Here is a 25,000-nt window from a genome sequence, read left to right on the forward strand (position 1 = left end):
AGTTTCGTAAGCTGGAAAGACTCAGTAAAGTGTTGGTTATCTGCTAATTTAACGATGACAATAATGTAGAGGTAAAACAACAACATTGTAAGATTAAATCAATAGATATTGTTTGAATACTTTCCGTTTGCTGGAGAGAAGAGAGTGGTAGTGATAGTTGTAGTAATAGCGGTGGTGGTGGTGAAGCTGGTGGCGAAGATGCTATGGTCATAGAAGGAAAATAAAAGTGTCGGTGAATAATTCATTATTATAATACAGTTTGTACAAAGAACAGAGTCGCCATTGTCGAGGGGCGAAGAGACGTAACCCACACTCCCGGAAAGGACACTTTCTCTCTCTCTCTCTCTCTCTCTCTCTCTCTCTCTCTCTCTCTCTCTCTCTCTCTCTCTTACTTTCACAGCCCTCCCGGAGAACAATCGACGCGCCCACTAGTAGTATAAGGGAAAAATTACTGCTTGTTGTCGCTGTTTGTCATTTATAACCATATATGTACACTCGCAGTAGAGGCGCGCCGTCCCCGGGTGCTGACTGCGGCGCCTTCGTCAGCGTGTGAGAGGCGCCGGGGCTACAGGACGCCGGGGGGCAGAGATAAGGGGGAGAGACTGTTTACTGGTTAAGTACTTGTTGAAGGGAGTGAAGGAGCGAGACAGCCATGTTACCGGTATATGTGAAAAAGACAACACAATCGCATCATCACGTCATTATCATCACATCATCATCGACAAAACAAATGCGTATCGTTTCGAAATGGCCACTTAAGTTATAAGCGATTGGATGTCGTTATATATATATACGTATATCGCCAGAACTCAAAACAATAGAATAATTTAGCTACGTAACTTTTCATTACTAAGTTCATTGAGTATGTGAGATTATCTGAGTTTGAAAGTGGTTGAGCTTTGAAAGGAAATATTATTATTGTTATTATTGTTACATGATGATTAAGTGTGTGTGTGTGTGTGTGTGTGTGTGTGTGTGTGTAAGGACGAGTGTCACCCAGCCAACTATTTCAAGTCTCAGCACGTTGACTCTTTCCTTCGAGCGGCGGTCACTGGCCAGCGCTGTGAACGTCAAGCAGAAAGTTAACTGTTGAGCAAAACGGGAATCGGTTTCATGGTAATTATTTTACGAGAAAGAGAAATGAAAGTTAAACCATCGTAGTGACTTGCAGTTTTAAACACGAATGAAATGCACGGTTGTTAGATACTGAAGACTGAAATTGGAAATACGTTCACTGTGATTATCTAATGAGAGAGGGAAAAAATGGAGCTTAAACAGTCTCAATGCGTTGTAACTTGAGCAGAGAACGAAATTGTTACACTGAATCCCATGAACATTAACCACCGTAGCTACATTTGTGCTGCGTAAGGGTAAGTTAGGTCAAGTGAGGTTTCACTTAATCTAACTTATAACTCACTGCATCTAAAAATAGCTGTGATGACTGGTATTCTTTTGACATGCAAGATTATAAAGGCATTAAAAAATGCTATACAAACGAGTATGTTTGTGTTAAATTATTATTCTTCCATAGCTTTCTCCAAATCAAAATAATTGCATTGTAACTTGCATTTGGCCAAATTGCCGACACTACCCGCACACAGCATCAGCAAAGCCACGGGTTGTACAGTCATGTTAAGAAATTTAGTACGTAACAAACCGCAACACTTTACTATGCGTTTATTTTTCCCATCAATCTTAAGTCGTCAAGTTTGCCAAGAATCTATCAATGACCTGGTTTTGTAAGGAGACTATCGACTTGTTGGAGGAGTTAAGATTGAGGGAAAACACAGAGCACAGTGAAAATGAGCGTCTTCTGATCACGACCGTACATGAACAAAAATAAAAATGAAGACTTGATGCTTAATACGTTACCAATTGAAATGACAGAAAAAAAAAAAAGGTATCGTGCAACGATTTTAGATTCAAGGCTTCACCGCTTCACCAAGGCTCCGTGAAAGAAATCCAAGGGAGGAGCGTGCGTGTGGTTCTGTCAGTGTTGTCCCCGGAGACGAGGGACACACAGAGGGAGGCTGAACGGTGAGCAGGTAAGGAGGATTTAGCCAAGTGAACCCCTGCCCTATGCGACGCGGCGGCTCTCGTGAATAAGTGATGATGTGTACTGAGGAAGAACACACACACACGCACACACGCACACACACACACGCACACACACACACACACACACACACACACACACACACACACACACACACACACAAGGATGCAGAATATGCGGAAAAACAACAAAAGCAAGGATTTACTTCAGTAATTTAAAATGTAAATTTGATTTATCATCATCATTCATACGCACACGCGCGCGCGCGCACACACACACACAAACACACACACACACACACACACACACACACACACACACACACACACACACACACACACACACACACACACACACACAGTTATAGCAACACGGATTATACGGAATATCAACTAAAAAAAAAAAAAAAGGAACGTGTCAGTAATGCACCACAAGCAGTGCATAAGAAACACAAAGGAACTCAAAGAAAAAGACAACCAAGGCCTCTAAGACTCCTTCAAGTTAGTAAGGTGATGAGGAAGCAAGGGCGTGTTTCACTGACGAGAGTATCACAAGACGAAAGCGGATCTTCTCTTCAACATATAAACATCTATACGTAATTCCTTTCCTCCGGTTTTCCATTCTGTATTTTGTCACTCAGCCACTTGTCTTTTATTCCCTCTCCTCGTCGCAGTAGCGGTGGTTGTCGTCTTGGTTCTCGTTGTGTTACAAGCTCCATTCCTCGTCTTTCTGGACACATGCACGCACACTCGACAAGCAGCAGCACAACACCCCACGCACACACCCAGTCAGTTTTAAGGTTCGCTAAGTAGTGATAAGGAAGTGAACAGTTCAGCGTTAAGGCGATGAGAGTTCGTCCGTTTGACGTGAAGAAAAAAAAGTTGTTTCCACCTCGTCGGATCAGCGACTCTCAGCAGGGCGGCAGCAGTTCAGTTTTCAGTTTACTTCGTTTCATGGCCCAGCAGCACTCGGACCGACGGCCCGCTTCAGTAAACATGTACCCGCTTCAATAGACACAGAACACCCGCGTCAGACCCACTTCAGCAGCAGCACCTGGCCGGCGGAGGGTCGGTGCGCGCAAGCACGCACGCACGCATGCATACGCACACACACACACACACACACACACACACACACACACACACACACAGAGCAGCAGTGCCTCATATGGTCCACACCTGCACCTTCTCAGCTACGACGCACCAGTTGGCGTGATCGTAGTAGGAGGAGATGATGTGCAGGTTGTGCACATACTTCTCGATGAGTTGGTCCAGCTCACCCTCGCGGAACACATGGTAGTAGCGATGCAGGGTGGGCGCGCCCCATGTCGCTCTGGAGGGAGTCCTGCGAGGTGGAGGTGTCACGACTCAAGCTGTTCATCTTCTGCGTCCTTTCTGCCTTCTCCAGGTCCAAGGAGCCGCTGCGCACCAGGGGCGGGGTGGACCTCGATGAGGCCGCCTCCTTCTGCTCCGTGGCTGAGTCCAGTGACCCTTGGGAGCGTAATTCTCCACGGCGGGGACCATCAGCCTTGCCCTGGGTTGCAGCCCGTCGCCGAACACCTCCCGCCAGGATCTGCTCGCGGGACAGCTGTACGCTGGCCAATTGTTCCTCTCGACGCTTCTTTTGTCGTTTCTCGTTCTCACGTGCACACAAGCGACATTTCGTCTTCTTGCCGTCATCGCTGTCCTTCTGTGACTTGGTATCCTCTATCCTCACTTTGAGGGGGCTCGAGTGTTGCCTCCGCGACCGTGGGGGAGTCTCCTCTCTGGCTGGCGACTTTTCTTCCTTGTAACTTCGAGGGCTGGCTTCTTTGCTCTCTGCCTCATCTTCCGATCCCAGCCTGGAGGTCTTCCTGGGTCCGGGGAGCACTAATGGTCGCACGGGCTCCCTGAAGGTGCCATGGTTAGGGCGATGGTCCTCTGGGCTCAGCAGCGGGAGGCTGCTCTCACTACGACTCATTTTGAACAAATCAAGGGAGAAGGGTCCCTCGCGGAACAGCGACATGGCCACGTGCGAGCCCGAGCGGGACTCTCCGCTGCTGGTGGAGGGCGTGGGTGAGCTGAGCAGCGGACTCCTGGAGGCGGCATCCTCCTTTCCGAGCTCCTTAGGAACGGAAGGGGAGGTGGAGGACACGCTGCTGCTAGGAGAAAGTGCTCCTCGACAAGGCGCGCCAAAGGGGAGCTCCAGGCCACTCTTCCTTGCTTCCTGAGACTTTTTCTTCTCAAACTCAGACAGACCTTTGAAGATACCGTCGGGGGAATAGCGCCCTCTCCAGGAGGAAGGAGGCGGCAGGTTAACGGTCTCGGTGAGGGGCTTGATAGCCACCTCTGCCCAGGGCTTCATGTCCCCGCTGCGAGAGAGCGGGTCGGAGCCCATTGGCGATAACGCCTTGGCTTGCTGGTGGTGACGCTCGGGCACGCGACTCCTCAGACTCTGTCGATCCAGTAGCGGCTCTGGACTCCGGCTGTGCCTTCTGGACTCAGGCTTGTGATCCATAGAGGGCTGGAGGGACAGTGGCTGGTCCAGGTGGGCGATGGTTAGCTTCCGCCGAGCTTTGGGGCTTCTCTTCAGGCTGGCTTCTGGCGCGCCGTCCCCTATCGCGCCCGCTGAGGATGTGCTGAGGAAGGAGGAGGGTGCCGAGCTCATGCTGACTGGCCGCTGCTTTCCACCCTCCGCCTCCCGCCGCGACGTCCCTGCAGGACAGACATGCACTCATTCTTCAGGATAACACAGGAAGTCAGTGGATAAGTCAGTGAAGGAGTGAATTAGATGATGTCAGTAAGGGAGTGTGTCTGTCGGTAGACGAGGCAGTGAATGAATGAATCAGTGCGAGGCCGTGGAGCGAGTGTTGAGTGAGCTAGTGTGTGTGTGTGTGTGTGTGTGTGTGTGTGTGTGTGATTTACCTCGGTCGCCCGCTGGTCACCCAGTCAGTCTTCCCCATTACGGAGCGAGCTCAGAGCTCATAGACCGATCTTCGGGTAGGACTGAGACCACATAACACACTCCACACACCGGGAGAGCGAGGCCACAACCCCTCGAGTTACATCCCGTACCTATTTACTACTAGGTGAACAGGGGCCACACATTAAGAGGCTTGCCCATTTGCCTCACCGCTTACCGGGATTTGAACCCGGCCCTCTCGATTGTGAGTCGAGCGTGCTATCCACTACACTACGCTGTGTGTCACTATTTGATCTGCTGCAGTCTCTGACGAGACAGCCAGACGTTATCTTACGGAACGAGCTTAGAGCTCATTATTTCCGATCTTCGGATAGGCCTGAGACCAGGCCCACACCACACATCGGGACAACAAAGTCACAACTCCTCGATTTACATCCCGTACCTACTCACTGCTAGGTGAACAGGGGCTACACGTGACAGGAGACACACCCAAATATCTCCACCCGGCCGGGGAATCGAACCCCGGTCATCTGGCTTGTGAAGCCAGCGCTCTAACCATTGAGCTACCGGGTGTGTGTGTGTGTGTGTGTGAGAGAGAGAGAGAGAGAGAGAGAGAGAGAGAGAGAGAGAGAGAGAGAGAGAGAGAGAGAGAGAGTGTGTGTGTGTGTATGTATGTGCTTCACATACCGAGCGTCTGGTCAACGAAGGCACGGGTGACGGAGGAGGACCTAGAGAAGGCTGCTGACTGGGCTGCATTGCGGCGCCTATCCGCGAGGCCCCGGTACACTTCCGACCCTGGGATAAGGTAAGGATGAGCTCAGGCTGGGGAGGTGTTTCTGTATGCACACACACACACACACACACACACACACACACGCACCGTTATCAAAACAGCGCGATACACACCATGTTACGTGCCATAAACCACTAGGATAAGATACTAATCATAAGCCCTCCCCATCCCCCCACTATGTATATTTTCAGTTTGTATGTACTGCAATTCCTAATAGACCGTATATTATTATTATTATTATTATTTTACACACACACACACACACACACACACACACACACACACACACACACACACACACACACACACACACACACACACACCTGAGTGTTCACGGGCGTCCTCACTGATAGTGTCCATACGGTGCACGTCCTCAACCAGTGACAACTTGGGTATCTCTGCTGGCGGTGGGGCGTTCCTCTCTGCCGCTGCAGCCGCTCCTGGAGAAGGCACCGCTCGCCGCCGCTCCTCCTCCTCCCGCCGCTTGATCTCCTTGTCCAGCTCCTCGATGTCCTTTTCAGTTGGCCACCCGCGCTCGATGACAGAGGAGCCGGAGTTCGGGGAGGAGGAGGCAGAGGAGTCGCTGTCCAGGTCGTCCGTCTCAGGGTTGAACACGTCGAAGGTGAGGTAGCGAGGCACTGTCTTGCGTACGATCTGCACGTTCCTGCTCCCGCTGCTGCCTGTCTTGCGGATGATCTCGATGTTCTCCCCCAGCAAGAGCGAGGATAGCTGCTGCGTGAAGCTGGTGTCCCGCTTCACAACCTGCGGTTCGTACTTGAGGATGTGTTGCTTGCCACCCCCAGTGCTCGGGGCAGGCGAGGAGGAAGAGGCAGAGTGGAGTGATTGGGAGGGAGGAGCGGCAGTGATGGGGGGCGGCACCTTGGGGACTGTGTGGGACTCGTGCTGTCTCAATGAAGACGGTGATGGTTGTGGGGGTGGTGGTGCTGAAGGCTCGGTGCTCATTACCGTCTTTGGAGGCAGCGGGGTGTGGGACGAAAAGTAGGAGCTCATGGTGACATTGGGAGGCGGCGTGGCCGGAGGCGTCGAGCCGCAGTGACTCATCACTCGTGCCAGCCCGCTGCCTGCACGGCCCAGGACAGGCCGCGGCGCCTGGCTGGCCACAGTCTTGATGGCAGGCGCTTCACGCACCACTGTTGGTGCCGCCTCAGTCTTTATTTTCTCAGGGATGGGTGTGGCGGTTGGCCCCGGGGCGGTTGCGGGGCTGGCAGTGGTCTCCGGGAGGGAGTCTGAAGGCGGACTGACACGACGCTGTGGCTCAGGTCGGCTGGCTCCGGCCAGCACTTGTGTCCCCATCTTGGGGCCTGTCTTCACCCCGCCCTTGGCTCCAAGGAAGCGATTGGGCGTAAAGTACCGACCCCCACTCGGACCTGGGGACTTGGGAGACTTTGGGGACCTTGGGGATTTCGGGGAGTGTTGTTTGTCAGAGCCTTCTGAAGACTCCGAGGAAACGGAACGGTGCCTCTCCTTGTCAGCATCAGTTGTCCCGGCCTGGCCCGGCTTGGGCACGAATATCACAGACACACAGCTGTCCTCGGAGTCTAGGCTCGTGTCACTCTGGAAGCTGTTTTCTTTTGAACTGTCGGAGCTTTCCTCTCGGGAAGGTTTTCGCTCACTCGGCTCTCTACTCAGTAACTTTTTCTCTACCACACACGTCCTCAGAGCTTCCCCGCCCTCACAGGATCTTCCCAGCTGGTAAATCCCCTGACCCTTGCGTTGGGATTCCGTGTGTTTCTGATCATCCGTCAGACCGGCGTCCGAGCAGCGGGCCTCCGCGTCTCCAGCCTCATCCTCCGTTCCCTCATGGGATTTAGTCTCCTTAGGCACCAGGATTTCGCTTTTCCATGACTGAAGGAGCTTTACGATGCCCTTCTTAAGGGAGGAGTCTGACTTTTCCCTTTCGAAGCGGTCGAGACTCGCCGTGCGGAGTCGCTGGAAGCTATCACGGATGTTTTGCAGCCGCCGAAACTGAGTGGTGAAGAGTGACTCGCGGAGACTTTCCCGTCTCTCTGCTCTGTTGCCGTAGATGAGATCTTCGTTGAGGGAACTTTGTTTCTGAATGCTCTGCTTCAGCTTTTCTTTCTCCAAAAGCCTGTCGATGCAGATGAACTCGTCGTTGAGGGAGCTCTGCTTGACGATGCAGGCTCCCTTGGGGATGCTGAGGTGGTCCTCATCCTGTTCCGGCGTCGCCTCCGCTTGATTCGATTTCGGCGCCTGACTTATTTCAATAACAATGGGAGTTTCCACGTCACTCGCGTCACTTTCGTTAATAGAGGCCTTTTGTTTCTTGAGGGCAGGTCTTTTCCTGCCTGTAGGTGGAGGGCTGCCTGCACCGCCCTCTGTAACGTCTCTACTACTCTCTGCTCCATCTCCACTTCCTGCACTAACACTTTTTAATAACTCTCCTTTCTCTGAATCGGTTCTTTCCTCTCTTTCTGTTTGTTCTCTTTTCTTTGTTGCGGCTGTTACCTTATCATTGTCAGTGACATTTTCCTTCTTTTTGTCCGCTTCATCAACACTCACTCCGCCGCTGGGCACCTTCCTCAGGGCACCACCACGCTCAACCTCTACCGTCAGCTCGCGACTTGACAGCGACAAACACGACGAGCTCGACTTGGAACGTAGGACGCTGCTGGACGTCTCACTTGACGCGCCCGACGCCAGACCTTCGCGGCTCACCGACTTCTCCTTCGGGAAGAGTGAGCTCCCGTGTGTCCCGACCAGACTGCTGAGGGACCGTGGCGATGCCTGTACTAAATCAGTCAAGCTCTTTGATTTAGCCTTGCCTTCTGGGTCTCCACCTGTGGTAGTAGCGCCGGCGGAAGTCGGCAACAGCGGGAGGGGGGACAGGGGAATGTCCAGCAGGGCGGGATCGTCGGGTTCCAAGTGACGCAACTCGATGGGCACGTCGTCCAAGTTCTCCTGAGAGTCCAGGGACCCATCGTTGCTGACAGAGCCCCGCTGGCCGCCGCCGCTGAGCGAAGGCCGTGGTTCACACGTCCCGCCCACTTCCATGTCTGATTTGAAGGCCGAGAGACTGCCGCCATGCAGAAACCACGATTTGCCAGAAGACGATGAGCCTCGACGACTACTGGTCAGCTTCTGTCGGACACACGTCAGTAGAGATGGAGGGAAGCTTCGGTATGATGACGCCCTAACCCTGACCAGAAGCGACGCACCATAATATTCAGTACATATAGTCAGTATATTTCATGAGCTGTGTGTCATATCATGATATACTAGTATGTCACCAGCAAGGAAGAACGCAACCATCGTCACCACACACACTACAAGGAAAATACTACTTCAAACACGGTTCAGCAGGACACTGGGGAGGCCACCGAGGGGCGAGGTGGCACCTCCCCCCACGGCACTGGCACAGGTGGAGGCGGGGACATGCATGCAGCGCCGCCACAGGGACGCCACAACATTCACAGGTGGAGGGAGGCAGACTAAGCGAGGCAGGTGAATAGGCAAATGTGATAACAGTACTATGTGTGTGTGTGTGTGTGTGTGTGTGTGTGTGTGTGTGTGTGTGTGTGTGTGTGTGTGTGTGTGTGTGTGAGCATTTATCTGCGCATCTGTATCTCTGTCCCCGTCGTGTGGTTGTCTTTGTCGTGTGGCTTTCTCTATCCGTTTGTCTGTTTGTCTACTTGTATGTCAGTTCGTCTATTTCTAGATCAAAATGTAGTTCACGGATCAACACACCACATCTCACGCAGCCCCCAAGTGGAAGGTTCGCATCAGATGACCTACTCCCTCACACACAACACACAACACACCCCAGCGTCTCCCCCTCACCTCATCACTTCACTGCAACACTTTCATTCCCGCGAGGCACTTTCAGCAAATCTCATATCACGAATTCTCGCATCACATATATCTTTCCCATTCTCACCTGGGCTATTAATCAAAATGAAGCGGGGAAACAGGAATATGTGATTTACCATTATCTTTAATTCAACTTATTTCTTTATTCCTTTCTCTTACAACCTCAAGTTTTTGTGTGTGTGATATTCTGAAAATTAGCACATTATTGATTGATTGGGAGAGAGAGAGAGAGAGAGAGAGAGAGAGAGAGAGAGAGAGAGAGAGAGAGAGAGAGAGAGAGAGAGAGAGAGAGAGAGAGAGAGAGAGAGAGAGAGAGAGAGAGAGAGAGAGATTGACTTGACTTGCATTTTTATTCGTAGATGCTTTGACCTTTCATTTTTCGCTTTGTTGGTTGTTATGATCAAGTCTACATGCTTAGCGTTCGAGGAAGCAGGTGTTTTTACAGGTGTTTATAAGTATTTTTTACTGGTGTAGTATTATGGAGATCAAAGTCGTGTTCAGAAACGTTGTGCTCTCTCTCTCTCTCTCTCTCTCTCTCTCTCTCTCTCTCTCTCTCTACATTTATTTTCAATGGATCAGCCTGGGTTCTCAAAACTTATTCGCATGATAACAATATAAAAAAAATTTGTTAAATCTGTCTATAAAACCATAAGAATAACCGACTTAAAACAATCCGTGCAACTTCTAGAGCGTTCTGAAACAGTAGTGGAGGTACGGCGAGGAAATGGTTCATAATAAGGTTATAAGATTCACTACCACGTATTTGGAGTTAGGTCATTATCTTCGCCAGGCAGGTCACGAGTCTGATTGATGCGCGAGCTGGGTGACTGGTAAGAGGTTCGACGTTCAGCTGTTCTGTTGCCGCGTTATAATCTAGATCAGTGTTTTGTGAGGCTAAATCCAATCCTCCCCTAAACAAGTGACTCTGAATGCGTGTACTTGTAGAGCAGAAGTGTTGACTGCCACCCATTTTGATATCTTGCACTTATAGTTCATTAGCAATCTCTGAGACTAACCAGCGCCCTTCACAAGCCCCGTCGTTATCATGTGTAGGAACCGCTTCTCTAGTTCAGTTATTCGGCATTTCAAGACTCGGAACGTTACAGAATTATCATTATTATTATTATCATTATTATTAATATTATTATTTTTATTATCATTATTGTTATTATTATTACTATTATTATTATTATTATTATTATTATTATTATTATTAGTAGTAGTAGTAGTAGTAGTAGTAGTAGCAGCTTAAGTGGTAGTTATAGCAGTAGTAGTGACAGTAGTAACAGTAGCAGTAATAGTAGTAGTAGTAGTAGTAGTAAGTGTGTCAGCTAAGACATCTAATCTGGACCACAAAATGTCATAGTGATCTCTCTCTCTCTCTCTCTCTCTCTCTCTCTCTCTCTCTCTCTCTCTCTGTCTGTCTGTCTGTCTCCTCACCATTTCCTTATCTTCCCTCCCCTTCGCTGCGCCACATATCACACTCTATTTTTTCCCCTGAACGTCCAATGGGAAAACAAACTCAAATTTGTTTTCCTGCAGAACTTTGAGTGTAAACACCTGGAGTGACGTGACGTGTGTGTGTGTGTGTGTGTGTGTGTGTGTAGTTTCGAGGGTGAGGATCAGACTTGCTCGGAAAATATAAAAGATTAAATGTATAAATGAATAGGTAAATAAAGAAATAAATTAATAAACAGGTTGATGAGAAAATAAACAATTAAGTAAACAGACAAATGAATAAATTGATAAATGAATAAATAAATAGATAAGTAAGTAAAATAATTATTGGTGATATTAACAATAATAATAATGATAATAATAATAATAATAATAGTAATAATAATAATAATGATAATAATAATAATAATAATAATAATAATAATAATAATAATAATAATAATAATAATAATAATGATAATAATAATAATAATAATAATAATAATGATGATAATAATGATGATGATGATAATAGTAACAATAATGATAACAACAATAATAATGATAAGAACAATAATGATAACAACAATAATAATAATAATAATAATAATAATAATAATAATAATAATAATAATAATAATAATAATAATAATAATAATAATAATAATAATAATAGTATGATACTACTACTACTATAATAATAATAATAACAATAATAATAATAATGATAATAATAATAATAATAATAATAATAATAATAATAATAATAATAATAATAATAATAATAATAATAATAATAATAATAATAATAATAATAATAATAATAATAATAATAATAATAATAATAATAATAATAATAATAATAATAATAATAATAATAATAATAATAATAATAATAATAATAATAATAATAATAATAATAATAATAATAATAATAATAGTAATAATAATGATAATAATAAAGATAATAATAATAATAATAATGATAATAATAATAATAATAATAATAATAATAATAATAATAATAATAATAATAATAATAATAATAATAATAATAATAATAAAAATGATAATAAGAATAAAAATAATCGTAATGATAATAATAATAGTATTAATAATAATAACAGTAATAACAAGCCCATCTTTAAATAATAATAAAACTGACAACTTGCAGGTTAAAGCATAAAAAACCCTTTCTGGCACAAGTAACTCAAATGATAACAAGCTTAATCTGGTAAGGTTTGCAAGGTGTTAGTGCAGAGTGAGGTAAGGGAGAGGGAGAGGAGGGAAGGGAGAGGGAAAGGGGGAGGAAGAAGGAGAGGGAGATGGAGAGGGGAAGGGAGGGAAGGGTGCGTACAGGTGCAGTAAGGTCTAAAATCACGAAAAAATGCTGTGCAGGAGAGTTCTTACAGCAGCTGTTTGGTTTCTCGTCTAGTAGTAAACAGGAAAAAGAGTTATGATTATTCTGGCTAATTTGACAAGAAAAATCTAAATATTAATAGTAAGAGTAAACAGTGGTATGGATCATTAGGAAAAGTCTTAAAGTTCCTCTATTGTATAGCCAAAAAATGTACCATCCAATTTTCCAACAGGTGTGAGGAAGGGAGGCAGAGAGCGAGACTAGGAGGTGACAAGGAAACTTTCGGGCAGAGATGAAAAGAAATAGCGAAAGGAAAGTATGTGGTCAAGCAATTATTTATTCATTTTCTTTTATTTATTACCATCGTTCATTTAGAGTTTGCTTTGATTTATATGAAGATAGTAGTAAAGTAACGTAAGTTATCTTTTATATATATATACGATAAAAATTGTATTTATACATTATTGGTGTTAACAACTGTCATGCTTGATTAAAAATGTGAAGAAGATAACGAAGATGACCACAAACTTACAAAGAAAGAAGATACATAACAGAAAAGGGCAGAGAGAGAAATAACAATAATAAGGAGCGCAGATAAGGAAAAATCGAAAGAAATCAGATTGACGAGGGAGGGAGGGTGGGAGGGGAGAAGAATCCGAGAGAAAGAGATATAAAACATTGAATAAACAAGAAACACTGCTCTATTCGCCTCGATCAACCTGCTTGCTATTGTCGGAGGCTACCTGTAGTGCCCGCCGAACGAAGCTGTAGCAGCTCTCGTTGGGGCTACTGAGGTCTGACGAACTCTGAGAGGAGGAGGCGGCTCCGATCGGGTCTATGGCACGTGACCGAGTGCGTCTGCGGCCATTTTTGCGACCCCCGTGCCTGCAAAGACGAGGGACATTATGACTAAGCCGCCACACGTGACAAAATGGGGAACTGATATAGGCAGAAGTGATACTATACTTAAAACAAATGTAAAGTGAGTTAATCTGTGGGTTTTCTTTATAGCCCTGTGCCTGTAGAGACGAGGGACATCTTAAATAAGGCGCCAGAAGTGACAAAAAGGAGAGGTAAAAGTATAAGGTAGTGATGCTATACTCAAAGACAAAACAATGAGTCAAGCCCAGTGCTGCGAGGGCGAGGAACATTATGATCATTAAAATGTAAATGGTGATATAGTACTTGCAATTATATAATCAATCTGAGACATATTTAATAACTCCGTGTGTGGGAGAAGGATGGACTTAAATGTAGGACGTACTTGATAAATAAACAAAAATAACGATAATATAGTAAAGTGTAATGTAGTGATGTAGTACTTAAAAAAAATAATTAAATCAGTTACTGGAAGGCCTTTCTCTTTCTTTTCTTTTCAATGGAACTGCATTTGGAAGAACGACAGTTAGGAAGGGCGTACTAGATAACAAAGGGGGAATCAAAATATGAAATAGTGGTGAAATGCATGGAGATATTAGTACAGTACATTGAAGCTGTTTCTTCGAGCCCCCTGTTTGACATTAGTGAAGGTTATCATTCATATGAGATACGTGGTGACAACGGGGACTGCAGGCGTTCATATGTAAGAAAACTAGGAAATAAAGATATGAGAAGAGATTTAATAAGGAAAGTAATGAGATAAAGAAATACGTGGAAAACGATCAAGGTGTAAGATAGGAAAGTGAAGGGGAAAAGAATAGAAAGAAATATTATGTAGAAAGAGGATTAACGTGTGAATTTCGTGAGAAAAAGACGAAACAAGGTGTACCAAGGAATATAAGTATAACACACGTGACAAAAAGCAGTGAAGGTGAAAAAATCGTAAAAAGAAATAATGACAGTGCAGAAAGGAAACTCAAGTGCAGTGAAAGTGTGCATTACGAGGAGGAGAGTTACGTGACAAGTAATGATAATTTATAGCGATTACTGATTGCGCCTAAGAAGATAATGCGATTTGTGTATAACGCTGAAGAAAACTCTTATGTCACTACCCCTAATTCCTCCTCGTCTTTCACCACCACCACCACTTTTTTCTCCTCCTCCTCCTCCTCCTCTTCCTCCTCCTCTTCCTCCTTCTCCTCCTCCTCCTCCTCCTCCTCCTCCTCCTCCTCCTCCTCCTCCTCCTCCTCCTCCTCTTGTCTTCGCTCTAATATCCTAACTCTTTACCAAACATTTGATTAGAAAAAGTTTCTAAACAGCCAAGCAAGGATTTCAAGGTTTAGTGTTACATGGTCAACGTATATAATAATTTCTCTTCCTCCTCCTCCTCCTCCTATTCCTAACAGCCACGTACCTGTTGGAGGGACAGGAGTCACTGTCACTGTGGTTGTGGGCGTGGTAGTGCAACACGTCGTCATCGTCAGTGGTGGTGGAATTGAGGTCTCGCTCGATGCTTGACGTCTTGTCGTCGCTGGAGGAGTGCTCGGGTCGGTGCCACGGTACCAGCACGTCCTGAGACTCGAACTGCGGAGCGAGGAATCGCGTGGTGAGTGTGTGTGTTTCATTGTTTGATCTGCTGCAGTCTCTGACGAGACAGCCAGACGTTATCCTACGGAACGAGCTCAGAGCTCATTATTTTCGATCTTCGGATAGGCCTGAGACCAGGCACACACCACACTCCGGGACAACAAGGTCACAACTCCTCGATTTACATCCCGTACCTACTCACTGCTAGGTGAACAGGGGCTACACGTGAAAGGAGACACACCCAAATATCTCCACCCGGCCGGGGAATCGAACCCTGGTCCTCTGGCTTGTGAAGCCAGCGCTCTAACCACTGAGCTACCGGACGTGTGTGTGTGTGTGTGGAGAGAGAGAGAGAGAGAGAGAGAGAGAGAGAGAGTTGAAAAGAACATGGGCGAAAGGAAGTCTAAACATACGCATTTGCATGATGAATGAATAAATATATATAACCTGAGCAAAATATAGGACACACACACACACACACACACACACACACACACACACACACACACACACACACACACACACACACACACACAGCAAGAACAACAACTTTACCCAGCACTTTCACCAAGCATCCCACTCTTTCCATCTCTACGTAGACTCCTCTGTTTAGTTTTTTTTCCTCCCCCCACATCACCTCCCACTCCCCATCACATTATTCCATTTCACAACCCTCACTCCCAATCAAGTACTAACCCAACCTAACATAACCAAACCTAACCAAACTTGACTTACCTTTCTGTGCCGCTGCTCCATCGCCCACACACTAATCATAAGACGCCCGCCAATCCGTAGTATGCGCGCTAACTCCCTGAGGGCCCGCACCCGCCTCTCCGTTGTGGCAAAGTGGTGGATGACGGCGATGCTGAGAGCGGCGTCGAAGGCCTCATCACGGAAGGGCAGGGCCAGGTTATCACTTACCATCACCTGACGAAGGAGGAGAAGGAGGAGGTGAGAATTGTGATGCAAGAGTGTAGGAGTGAGGAAAGAAAAGAGAAGCAGGAGGAGGCAATGGTGTTGGTGGTGAGATAGGGAAAGTACAAAGAGAGAATAAAGACATGGAGGAAAAGTAGGAGAAAAGAAAAGGTGGTGGTGGAGCTGGATGAGGTGGAAGTGAGAAGGAAGAGGAGTGACAAGAAAGCAAAAAATATAAGAAAAGGAAGAAGTGAAACGGAAGAAAAGAAAACAAAGGACACCAATGCAAGAGGAAGAAAAGGAAAAGAATAACTAGAAAGAAGGAAGAAGAAATAGGAATATAATAGAAGAAGACAAAGAGGAGAAAAAACTAGAGGAGCAGAAAAAAAGGAAGAAAGGATAGAATAAGATTTTTAAAACCAGGGGAAAAGAAGCAGAATAAAGACGAATGAGAAAAAAAAACCAGACACATTTTTACCGTCATTACAAGGGGGTCATAAGGCGATTGGAAGGAGGAGGAATAGAAAGCACAAGGACGAGGATGAGAAATAAGTAATCCTCACCTCATGGTCTCTCTCTCTGGCTGTGTTGGTTAGGTTGAGGCAGCGATCCACACCAAGCTTCATCACCTTCTGGTTAACGTGTAGGTACTTCCCATTGCCACATCCTGACCAGGAACGAGGGACGAGGAACCATCAGTATTGAGTGAAGAGTAACATGCTGACTGTCGCTTATAACTGTATCGTTACACACACACACACACACACACACACACACGGTAGCTCAGTGGTTAGAGCGCTGGCTTCACAAGCCAGAGGACCGGGGTTCAATTCCCCGGCCGGGTGGAGATATTTGGGTGTGTCTCCTTTCACGTGTAGCCCCTGTTCACCTAGCAGTGAATAGGTACGGGATGTAAATCGAGGAGTTGTGACTTTGTTGTCCCGGTGTGTGATGTGTACCTGGTCTCAGGCCTATCCAAAGATCGGAAATAATGAGCTCTGAGCTCGCTCCGTAGAGTAACGTCTGGCTGTCTCGTTAGAGACTGCAGCAGATCAAACAAACACACACACATACACACACACACACACACGCGCGCGCGCGCCATCCTCTCTCTGCTACTCCTCCTTCTCCTTCTCCTCCTACTCCTCCTCTTCCACCTCCGCACAACCACCTACACATATTCCATCCCTCCCACACACGCTTCCAAAATTCACAGCGCCTTCCTCCTGCTCCTCCTCCTCCTCCTCCTCCTCTTCCTGCTCTTTCTCCTTTCCTTTTTTTTCTTTCCTTCCTCCTTTTTTTCCTCCTTCTCCTCCTCCTTCTTCTCTTCCTTCTCTTTTTTTTTTCTTTTTCTCTCTCCTGCTCCTCTTAAGACACACACTCCCATCCACACCACTCCCTAAACACGTTTAAGGAAAATATGATAAAACGCTATTAAAGCAAAACATGACCTCCTCCTTCTCATCCTTCTCCTCCTCCTCTTCTTCCTTCGCCTCCTCCTCCTCTTCTTCTTCTTCATCCTACTCCTCTTCTAACCTATCAAAATACAATTAAAGATAACATGAATGCGAACCAGCTAAATTTGGAATCAATAGTTTTAGACTTGGCAAGAATAATTTGATGTGGATTAGATATGGTGATGCAGCGTTATTTAATCTCCTCCACCCTAAAAATAGCTAGCAATGATGATTTTCACGATATTTAGTTAAGAACAAAGCTATTATCTCACCTCACCTCACCTCACCTCACCTAACCTCACCTAACCTAACTAGCCTAACCTAACTCACCTAACCTAACCTAAACAACCAAACCTAACCTGACCTGACCTGACCTAACCTAACTTCTACACATACGATGACTGATCTTTATGTAATTGCAATGAGGTAAAAGACGCAATGGTTAAGAAAGAGACACATTCAAGGGAACATTTACCTAACCTACCACACTCCAACATTGCGCTCCATGTAATTCCAATGAAGTAGAAACAGTAGAAGAAACACTCATTCAGGGGACACTAAGCTAACCTACCACCACCTATCTTCAACAATAAGGTGACTGAACGATAGAGTGACTGACCTTCATGTAATTCAAATAACAATGTGGGAAGGCAACACTCACTCTCTCACTCACTCACTCTCTCACTCACTCACTCACTCACTCACGATACACAAACCTAACGTAACACACTCCAGAAATAGGAAAATTGATCTTTATGTAACTCCAATGATATAAAAACGGGATAGTAAACAACACTCACTCAGAACACACAGAGCTAACCCTACCATGCTCCAAAACTTCAGTAATTGATCGTCATGAACCAAAGAAGCACTGTGATAAGGCAACACTCACCCACATCGGCCACGAAGGACCCCGGCTCCAGGTCAAGGAGGAACTGCCTGACGCGGGGCCACACTCTGTGCCTGCCGCTTGAGAAATGCACCGAGATCTGGTCATACACATCGTGGACGTAGGCGCGCTCGAGGGCCAGCGAGCGAGCCTCCCTCTCCTTGCGGCTTTCCTCCGGACTCATGGTGCTGCCACGGCCCCCACACGCCCGCGCTCCGGCACGCCCCGCCCACACCCTCACCAGCAGCAGCAGCAGCACCACCCTCACTGCCGCCCACCGCCCTCATCCGGCTGTCAGGAGCAAGAAGGATATTATTAAACAATCCGTTCCCCGAAGTGAGGCGAGGGAGCGGCAGGAACACTGAGTATGAGAAAGGGAAGAATGCACGGAACAGACAGACGAAGGTGAAGAGATGGAGAGGATAGAGGATCTGCGAAAAGGAGAAATAAATTAGAAAACAAAAACAAGAGACGAGGAAGGAGATGGGATAGAAGAAACAAAGGAGCCGAAAAATAGAGGTTGTATAAGAATGTAGAAGAAGGAATAAATGGGAAGAGAAAAAGGGGAAATAGAAAGAGGATGAAATAGAAGAATGGAAAGAAATGAGGAGCAGGAAGATTGTAACATATTCTAGAAAACACAAGGGTGATTATTTCTTGCAGATCACGAGTGGAAGGGAAGACAATTCCTTGATAATCTGACGCCAAGATGTCCATGAGATTACAAAGTTACACAAAAACAACAACAACTTCTATTACTACTATAACAACAACAACAACAACAACAACAACAACAACTACTACTACTACTACTACTACTACTACTACTACTACTACTACTACTACTACTACACTATTACTACTACTATTACTGCCACTACTGCTACTACTACTTCTACTACTACTACTACTACTACTACTACTACTACTACTACTACTACTACTGCCACTGCTACTACTACTATTACTACTACTACTACTAGTACAACTACTACTATTACTGCCACTACTACTACTACTACTACTACTACTACTACTACTACTACTACTACTACTACTCTAATTATGTGCAGGACAGTAAGTACAAAACAATCGAAGACTGAGCAAGAGTAAGAAATTGTGAGTCACTGTAAGCAAGCAAATGCATTAGCAAGGAAAGTGCAAGTAAGCCAGGAACAAAAATAAATGGACGAGGAAAAAGAAAAAAAACACAAAACAATAAGAAAATTAGACGCTTGCTAGAGACATTAGATGCATGCATGTGTGTGTGTGTGTGTGTGTGTGTGTGTGTGTGTGTGTGTGTGTGTCTGTAGACTAGACACCAAACTCACTCGTCCATGAAAGGAAAGGAGAAGAGAGCAAGAAGACAGGAAGAAAATGGACGAAAAAAGAAAAGGAGAACTCACAGGAGAACGAAGTGAGGAAGAACGTAAGATGAGGGAGAGGAATCCACAGAAGGGCGAGTAAGTATGAGAAGCAAGTCAGAGAATAAAGAAGAGGAATGGAAGAGGAGGAGACCACGAGACGAAGAGGAAGGAGGTGACTCATAAGGAAAGTAAAAGCAAACTATGAGAGGAAGAACACCAGGCGTCAATAAGTGGAGGATGAGGAGGAGGGAAGTAGGAGGAGGAGGAGGAGTTCATGAGAGGAGGAAGAAGACCACGAGAGCAAGAAGAATAGAAAGCATTCGTGAGTGAAGAAAAAGAACGAGAGAGAGGAGGAGGAAGTGGAGGGTGAGAAGGAGGAGAAGGAGAGGAGGAGGAGGAGGAGGAGGAGGAGGAGGAGGAGGAGGAGGAGTCAAGGACCGAAATAGGCCGTGACTGGATCCTATTGAATCAAGAGGCATGCGGTGACCCCCCACCTCCTCCCCCTCCCTCCACGTCTCTTTTCCTTCCCCCTTCCCCCTTCCTTCCCATTCCTTGACGTGGAAGATTTAAAGAGAGAGAGAGAGAGAGAGAGAGAGAGAGAGAGAGAGAGAGAGAGAGGGGCAGTGGGGACAAAGAGGCCTGACTCAACCTTATTTAGCCAAGATGTGTGCAAGGATCCTCCCACTTTCCTCCTCCTCCTCCTCCTTCTCCTCCTCCTCCTCCTCCTCCTCCTCCTCCTCCTCCGCCTTCCCTTCTTTTCTCTCCTCTCTCCTCTTCTTTCTCTCTTCCTCCCTCAGTCACCTTCTCCTTTTCTCTTCTATCCTTCTTCCCCTCTTCATGACACGGCAATCCCCAGAGAGAGAGAGAGAGAGAGAGAGAGAGAGAGAGAGAGAGAGAGAGAGAGGAAAGTTTTGGCGGGAATCCAAGCTCATTTCACCTTTCAATTTCGTCGCGTCGGAAACAGATAGACACGATACAAAAGAAGAAAAAAATGAAAGGAGAGAAAGACGCGGAGAGGAAAAAAAAAAAAAAATCGAGGGGCATGAAAAAGGAAGAAATTTGCAACCTAATAAGATCATAGAGTGTCTTTAATATTGTGATAGTGAAGAGGATGGTGCTCAGGTAATAGGGTTAGATGATCTTGAAGACAGGAGATGAGTTTAAGGCATTCAAAGCTCTTAGGTTAGGTTAAGTTGGGTTGGGTTAGGTTAGGTTAGCTTAGGTTAGGTTAAGTTAGGTTAGGTTACGTTAGGTTAGTTTAGGTTAGCTTAGGTTAGGTTAGGTTAGGTTAAGTTGAGTTAGGTTAGGTTAGGTTAAGTTAGATTAGGCTAGATTAGGTTAAGTTAGGTTAGATTAAGTTAGGTTATTTTAGGTTAAAGTATTTAAAAGTCTTAGGCCAAAAAATGTCTCTAGCTTCACTTAAGTACAGGTTTCGTGAAGGCAGCATGTGGAGCTACAGACTCTAGTATAATGTTCCACTAACCCTTCCACATACTTACGCGACCACATCCACCCATCCACTCACCCACTCAATCTTATCCGTACATTCACAAATAATGATGATGATAATAATAGTAGTGATGATAATAATAATAATAATAATAATAATAATAATAATAATAATAATAATTATAATAATACGTAATACTATTGGAATTAAATAGTAAAAGCCCATATATGTTTTCTTCCCTGTTATCAGTGGAGTTAGTCAGTTTGTTCTATGCTTTCGTGTTTAAACAAGTGTACAGCATATCTTTCCTGGCTTACTCATCCATCTTCTATATTATGACATTAAGTAAAAAGAATGTTATCATATGTAGCGAATCAAGTTCCCCTGTGACGGTGCAGTTTGGTAAAGGAGGTTAGAAATGCTCACTTTTTCATGTAAGTGGAGGGAAAATCTGGCTAAGGGCAACAAAATTTATTTAACAAAAACGCACACTTAGAAGATTAAAATGTCTATAGCGTCTCTTCGTACCTTCTCGTATCATCAGGTATGCAGTGACTCAAGAAATAAGAAAAAAATGTTAAATGAATGACTGCTCCCGGTTCCCGCCATCCTCTCGTCTCAGAACCACTTGAGGTTTGCTTAGGTAGAATCTCCTGCCGAATTACTCATTATTTCACCATTTTTAACTGTAGCATCTGTGTATACGTCTCTCCCATACTGTACTGTGGGGAGAATAGTGGGTGAGAGAAACGAGCGTCGAGGTGTGAGATAAGGGCCAGTATTCTGAAACGCTTTGCTCTCTCACCATCACTGTTTTCCAAAGGCTCCAGTTGAAGATATTCGTGTTTTTAAGAGTATTTTTATGGTTTTGTTGATAGACTGGCAAGATTTCTAGTGTTTTGATAGGAGAAACTGTCTTGAAAACCCGGCTAGTTGTTTCTGTGGCCTTGGAAAATTGTCGTAGTGAGAGGGGAGGGCAATTCTGAATACGGGCGAAGATGCTGGCAATTTTCAAGGCGACACGAAAGAAAGTGCTTTATCTTATTTATTTGACGCTTTGCTGTGGTGATGCAGGTGATTTCTGCGGTGCGGGAGCGGTGGAGGCGTTGGTGCGTGGAAGTGGTGGAAGTGTGGTGATGATGATAGTGGTGAAAGTGGTGAAAGTGATGAATTATGGTGCTTTATCTGTGAGTGGGAGTGAATGAGAGACGGCTTTTGTTTGCTTTTTTCTTTTTTTCCTGCTATTTCGAAACTAACTCTCTCTCTCTCTCTCTCTCTCTCTCTCTCTCTCTCTCTCTCTCTCTCTCTCTCTCTCTCTCTCTCTCTCTCTCTCTCTCTCTCTCTCTCTCTCTCACACACACACACACACACACACACACACACACACACACACACACACACACACACACACACACACATTTACTCACTATCGTAATGTGAACTGATGACGATGGTGGTGGTGGTGGTGGTGGTGGTGATGATGATGATGATGATGATGATGATGATGATGATGATGATGATGATATTATAGTTTACAATGTTAAAACGCAGCGGAAGTTTTGTGAGAGAGAGAGAGAGAGAGAGAGAGAGAGAGAGAGAGAGAGAGAGAGAGAGAGAGAGAGAGAGAGAGAGAGAATGCAAGTGCAGTTAAATGTTATTTGAAAGAGAAGAAAAGGAAGAAGGAGAGGAGAAGAAGGAGGAAGAATAGAAAACGAGAAAGAAGATAAATGATAAGGGAATGAGAGTTTAAGGACACAAAATGCAAGGAAATACGGAAAGAAATATGAATTCAATACTGGGAAAGGTAAGATTCACTGTCGAAGAAGAAGAAGAAGAAGAAGAAGAAGAAGAAGAAGAAGAAGAGAAAGGAAAGGAGAAAAAACGAAATAAACACACGAAGCAAGTTAAAAGAAAGAAAAAAAAAGATAGAATAAAAAAGACATGAAGAAAATGAAAAGAAAAAAAAAGAAAGAAGAACGAAAACCAAATACAAACAAAACAAAGAACACACAAAAAAAAAAAAACAAGGAAAACAAATAGAGAAAAAAAAAGAAAAAGAAAAAGAAAAAGAAAGAAAAGAAAACAAAGAACTGAACACTAACTAATCAATATCAAGAAAGAACAAGTGTAGAAGAAGCATTAAACCCAACCAGGTACTCCTTCTCCTCTCCTCCCTGCACCTTTCCCCCTCACCCAGAACCCCCTTAACACCACTCCCCCTCACCCAGCACCCCTCCTCCTCCAACACCCACATCCCCTCTCTCCCAGCACTGGCCCCATTACAGACACAAGGGAAGGTCAGCAGGTAAGTATTCGCAAGTCCCCAGGTACTCTTGGCAGTGGTGCGCGTTAACTTGGCGGAGGCTCTGTCAAATGGCGCCACCAGAGAGAGAGAGAGAGAGAGAGAGAGAGAGAGAGAGAGAGAGGGGAGGGTTTGGGAAGTTAAGGGCTAAAGGCAGAGAGGTTGAAAAAGGGCGTTGCAGATTAAAAGAAGAAAATGAAAGCTCCAATCACTATATATTCTCTCTCTCTCTCTCTCTCTCTCTCTCTCTCTCTCTCTCTCTCTCTCTCTCTCTCTCTCTCTCTCTCTTCCTTCAACTTCTTAATTTCCTGCGGCTGCTCCTGTGTAGCTCTGATATTGCTTAGGAGGAGGAGGAGGAGGAGGAGGAAGAGGAGACGGAAGAGGAGGAGGAGGAGGAGGAGGAGAAGGAGGAGAAGTGGTGGTGGCAGTGGCGGAGGAGAATGGAGAAAGAGAATGGCAGAGGAAGAGGAGCAGGAAGATGAGAGGTGGAGGAGGAGGAGGGACGGTGGCAGGAGACAGGAGATATGCAGATAAGAGAGAGAGAGAGAGAGAGAGAGAGAGAGAGAGAGAGAGAGAGAGAGAGAGAGAGAGAGAGAGAGAGAGAGAGAGAGAGAGAGAGAGAGAGAGAGAGAGAGAGAGAGAGAGAGAGAGAGTAATGTAGTGGTAGTAGAGAGTAATAGTAGAGTAATAGTAGGAGGTGGTAGTAGTGGTGGTGGTAGTGGTGGTGGTAGTAGTAGTAGTAGTAGTAGTAGTAGTGGTAGTAGTGGCAGTAGTAGTAGTAGTAGTAGTGGTAGTGGTGGTAGGGGTAGTAGTGGTGGCAGTGGTGGTAGTGCAGTAGTAGCAGCAGCAGTACAGCATCAGCAACAGTAGTAGTAGTAGTAGTAGTAGTAGTAGTAGTAGTAGTAGTAGTAGTAGTAGTAGTAGTAGTAGTAGTATAGTAGTAGTAGTAGTAGTAGTAGTAGTAGTAGTAGCAGTATTTTTTATGACGTTGGAGGTGGTGGTGCAAAGAACACAAAGGACGACTAACCAAGGGACCGCCGTGGTACAGTGGAACCATGCGTGCTTTGGGGTCCGAGGGGTCTCCAAGAGCACGGGTTCGAATCCTGTCCACGGTCCGAGTGTAGGTTGGGCTTCCTCACTCGGGGCAACGGTTTCCTAGCGGGTGGGCTTTGAGATAGGAGGTACCCCAAAAAGTATCCCCTTTAGCCCATAAATTTCCCGTGAAAAGCCCACATAGTATTAAAAAAAACACACAAAAAAACAGTAGCAGACTTATTATTCGTATTAGTAGCAATGTGCACCATCAAACATCAAGTAAGAGGAGTAATATACATAAGATGAAGGTTTCTCTCCACCTGCCGCTCCATCCAACAGTAATAGTAAGGGTAGTAGTAGTAGTAGTAGTAATAGGCTAGTAGTAGTAGTGGTAGTGGTAGTAGTAGTAGTAGTAGTAATAGCAGAAGCAGCAGCAGCAGCATTACCCATCCTGACTCTCTCTCTCTCTCTCTCTCTCTCTCTCTCTCTCTCTCTCTCTCTCACGCGTTAGAAGGGAGAAAATGTGAGACGGAAAGCAAGACATATATGAGAGAGAGAGAGAGAGAGAGAGAGAGAGAGAGAGAGAGAGAGAGAGAGAGAGAGAGAGAGAGAGAGAGAGAGAGAGAGAGAGAGAGAGAGAGAGAGAGAGAGAGAGAGGAATGGAGGGTGTACTGAAGGAGCAATCTCAGTCCAAAACAGCTTTAGGGATGAGAGGAGGAGGAG

At 45.4% G+C, this 25,000-nt stretch overlaps 1 protein-coding gene across 1 annotated transcript in view; it reads right to left on the minus strand.

Annotated features, from left to right (window-relative positions):
- Positions 1 to 233: 233 nt before the first annotated feature.
- The window catches only part of LOC123508443 (treacle protein-like), a 45,511-nt gene continuing 20,744 nt past the window's right edge, over positions 234 to 25,000 (minus strand). The window contains 9 exon segments of the mRNA XM_045262183.1: positions 234 to 3,379; positions 3,381 to 4,749; positions 5,645 to 5,752; positions 6,074 to 8,870; positions 13,116 to 13,281; positions 14,690 to 14,859; positions 15,598 to 15,789; positions 16,341 to 16,444; positions 18,127 to 18,414. Coding sequence (XP_045118118.1) covers positions 3,220 to 3,379; positions 3,381 to 4,749; positions 5,645 to 5,752; positions 6,074 to 8,870; positions 13,116 to 13,281; positions 14,690 to 14,859; positions 15,598 to 15,789; positions 16,341 to 16,444; positions 18,127 to 18,307 — 5,247 coding nt within the window. The 5' untranslated portion in view covers positions 18,308 to 18,414 and the 3' untranslated portion in view covers positions 234 to 3,219.

This window comes from Portunus trituberculatus, chromosome 24, assembly GCF_017591435.1.
Source record: "Portunus trituberculatus isolate SZX2019 chromosome 24, ASM1759143v1, whole genome shotgun sequence".
In the NCBI taxonomy this organism is placed as follows: domain Eukaryota; kingdom Metazoa; phylum Arthropoda; class Malacostraca; order Decapoda; family Portunidae; genus Portunus; species Portunus trituberculatus.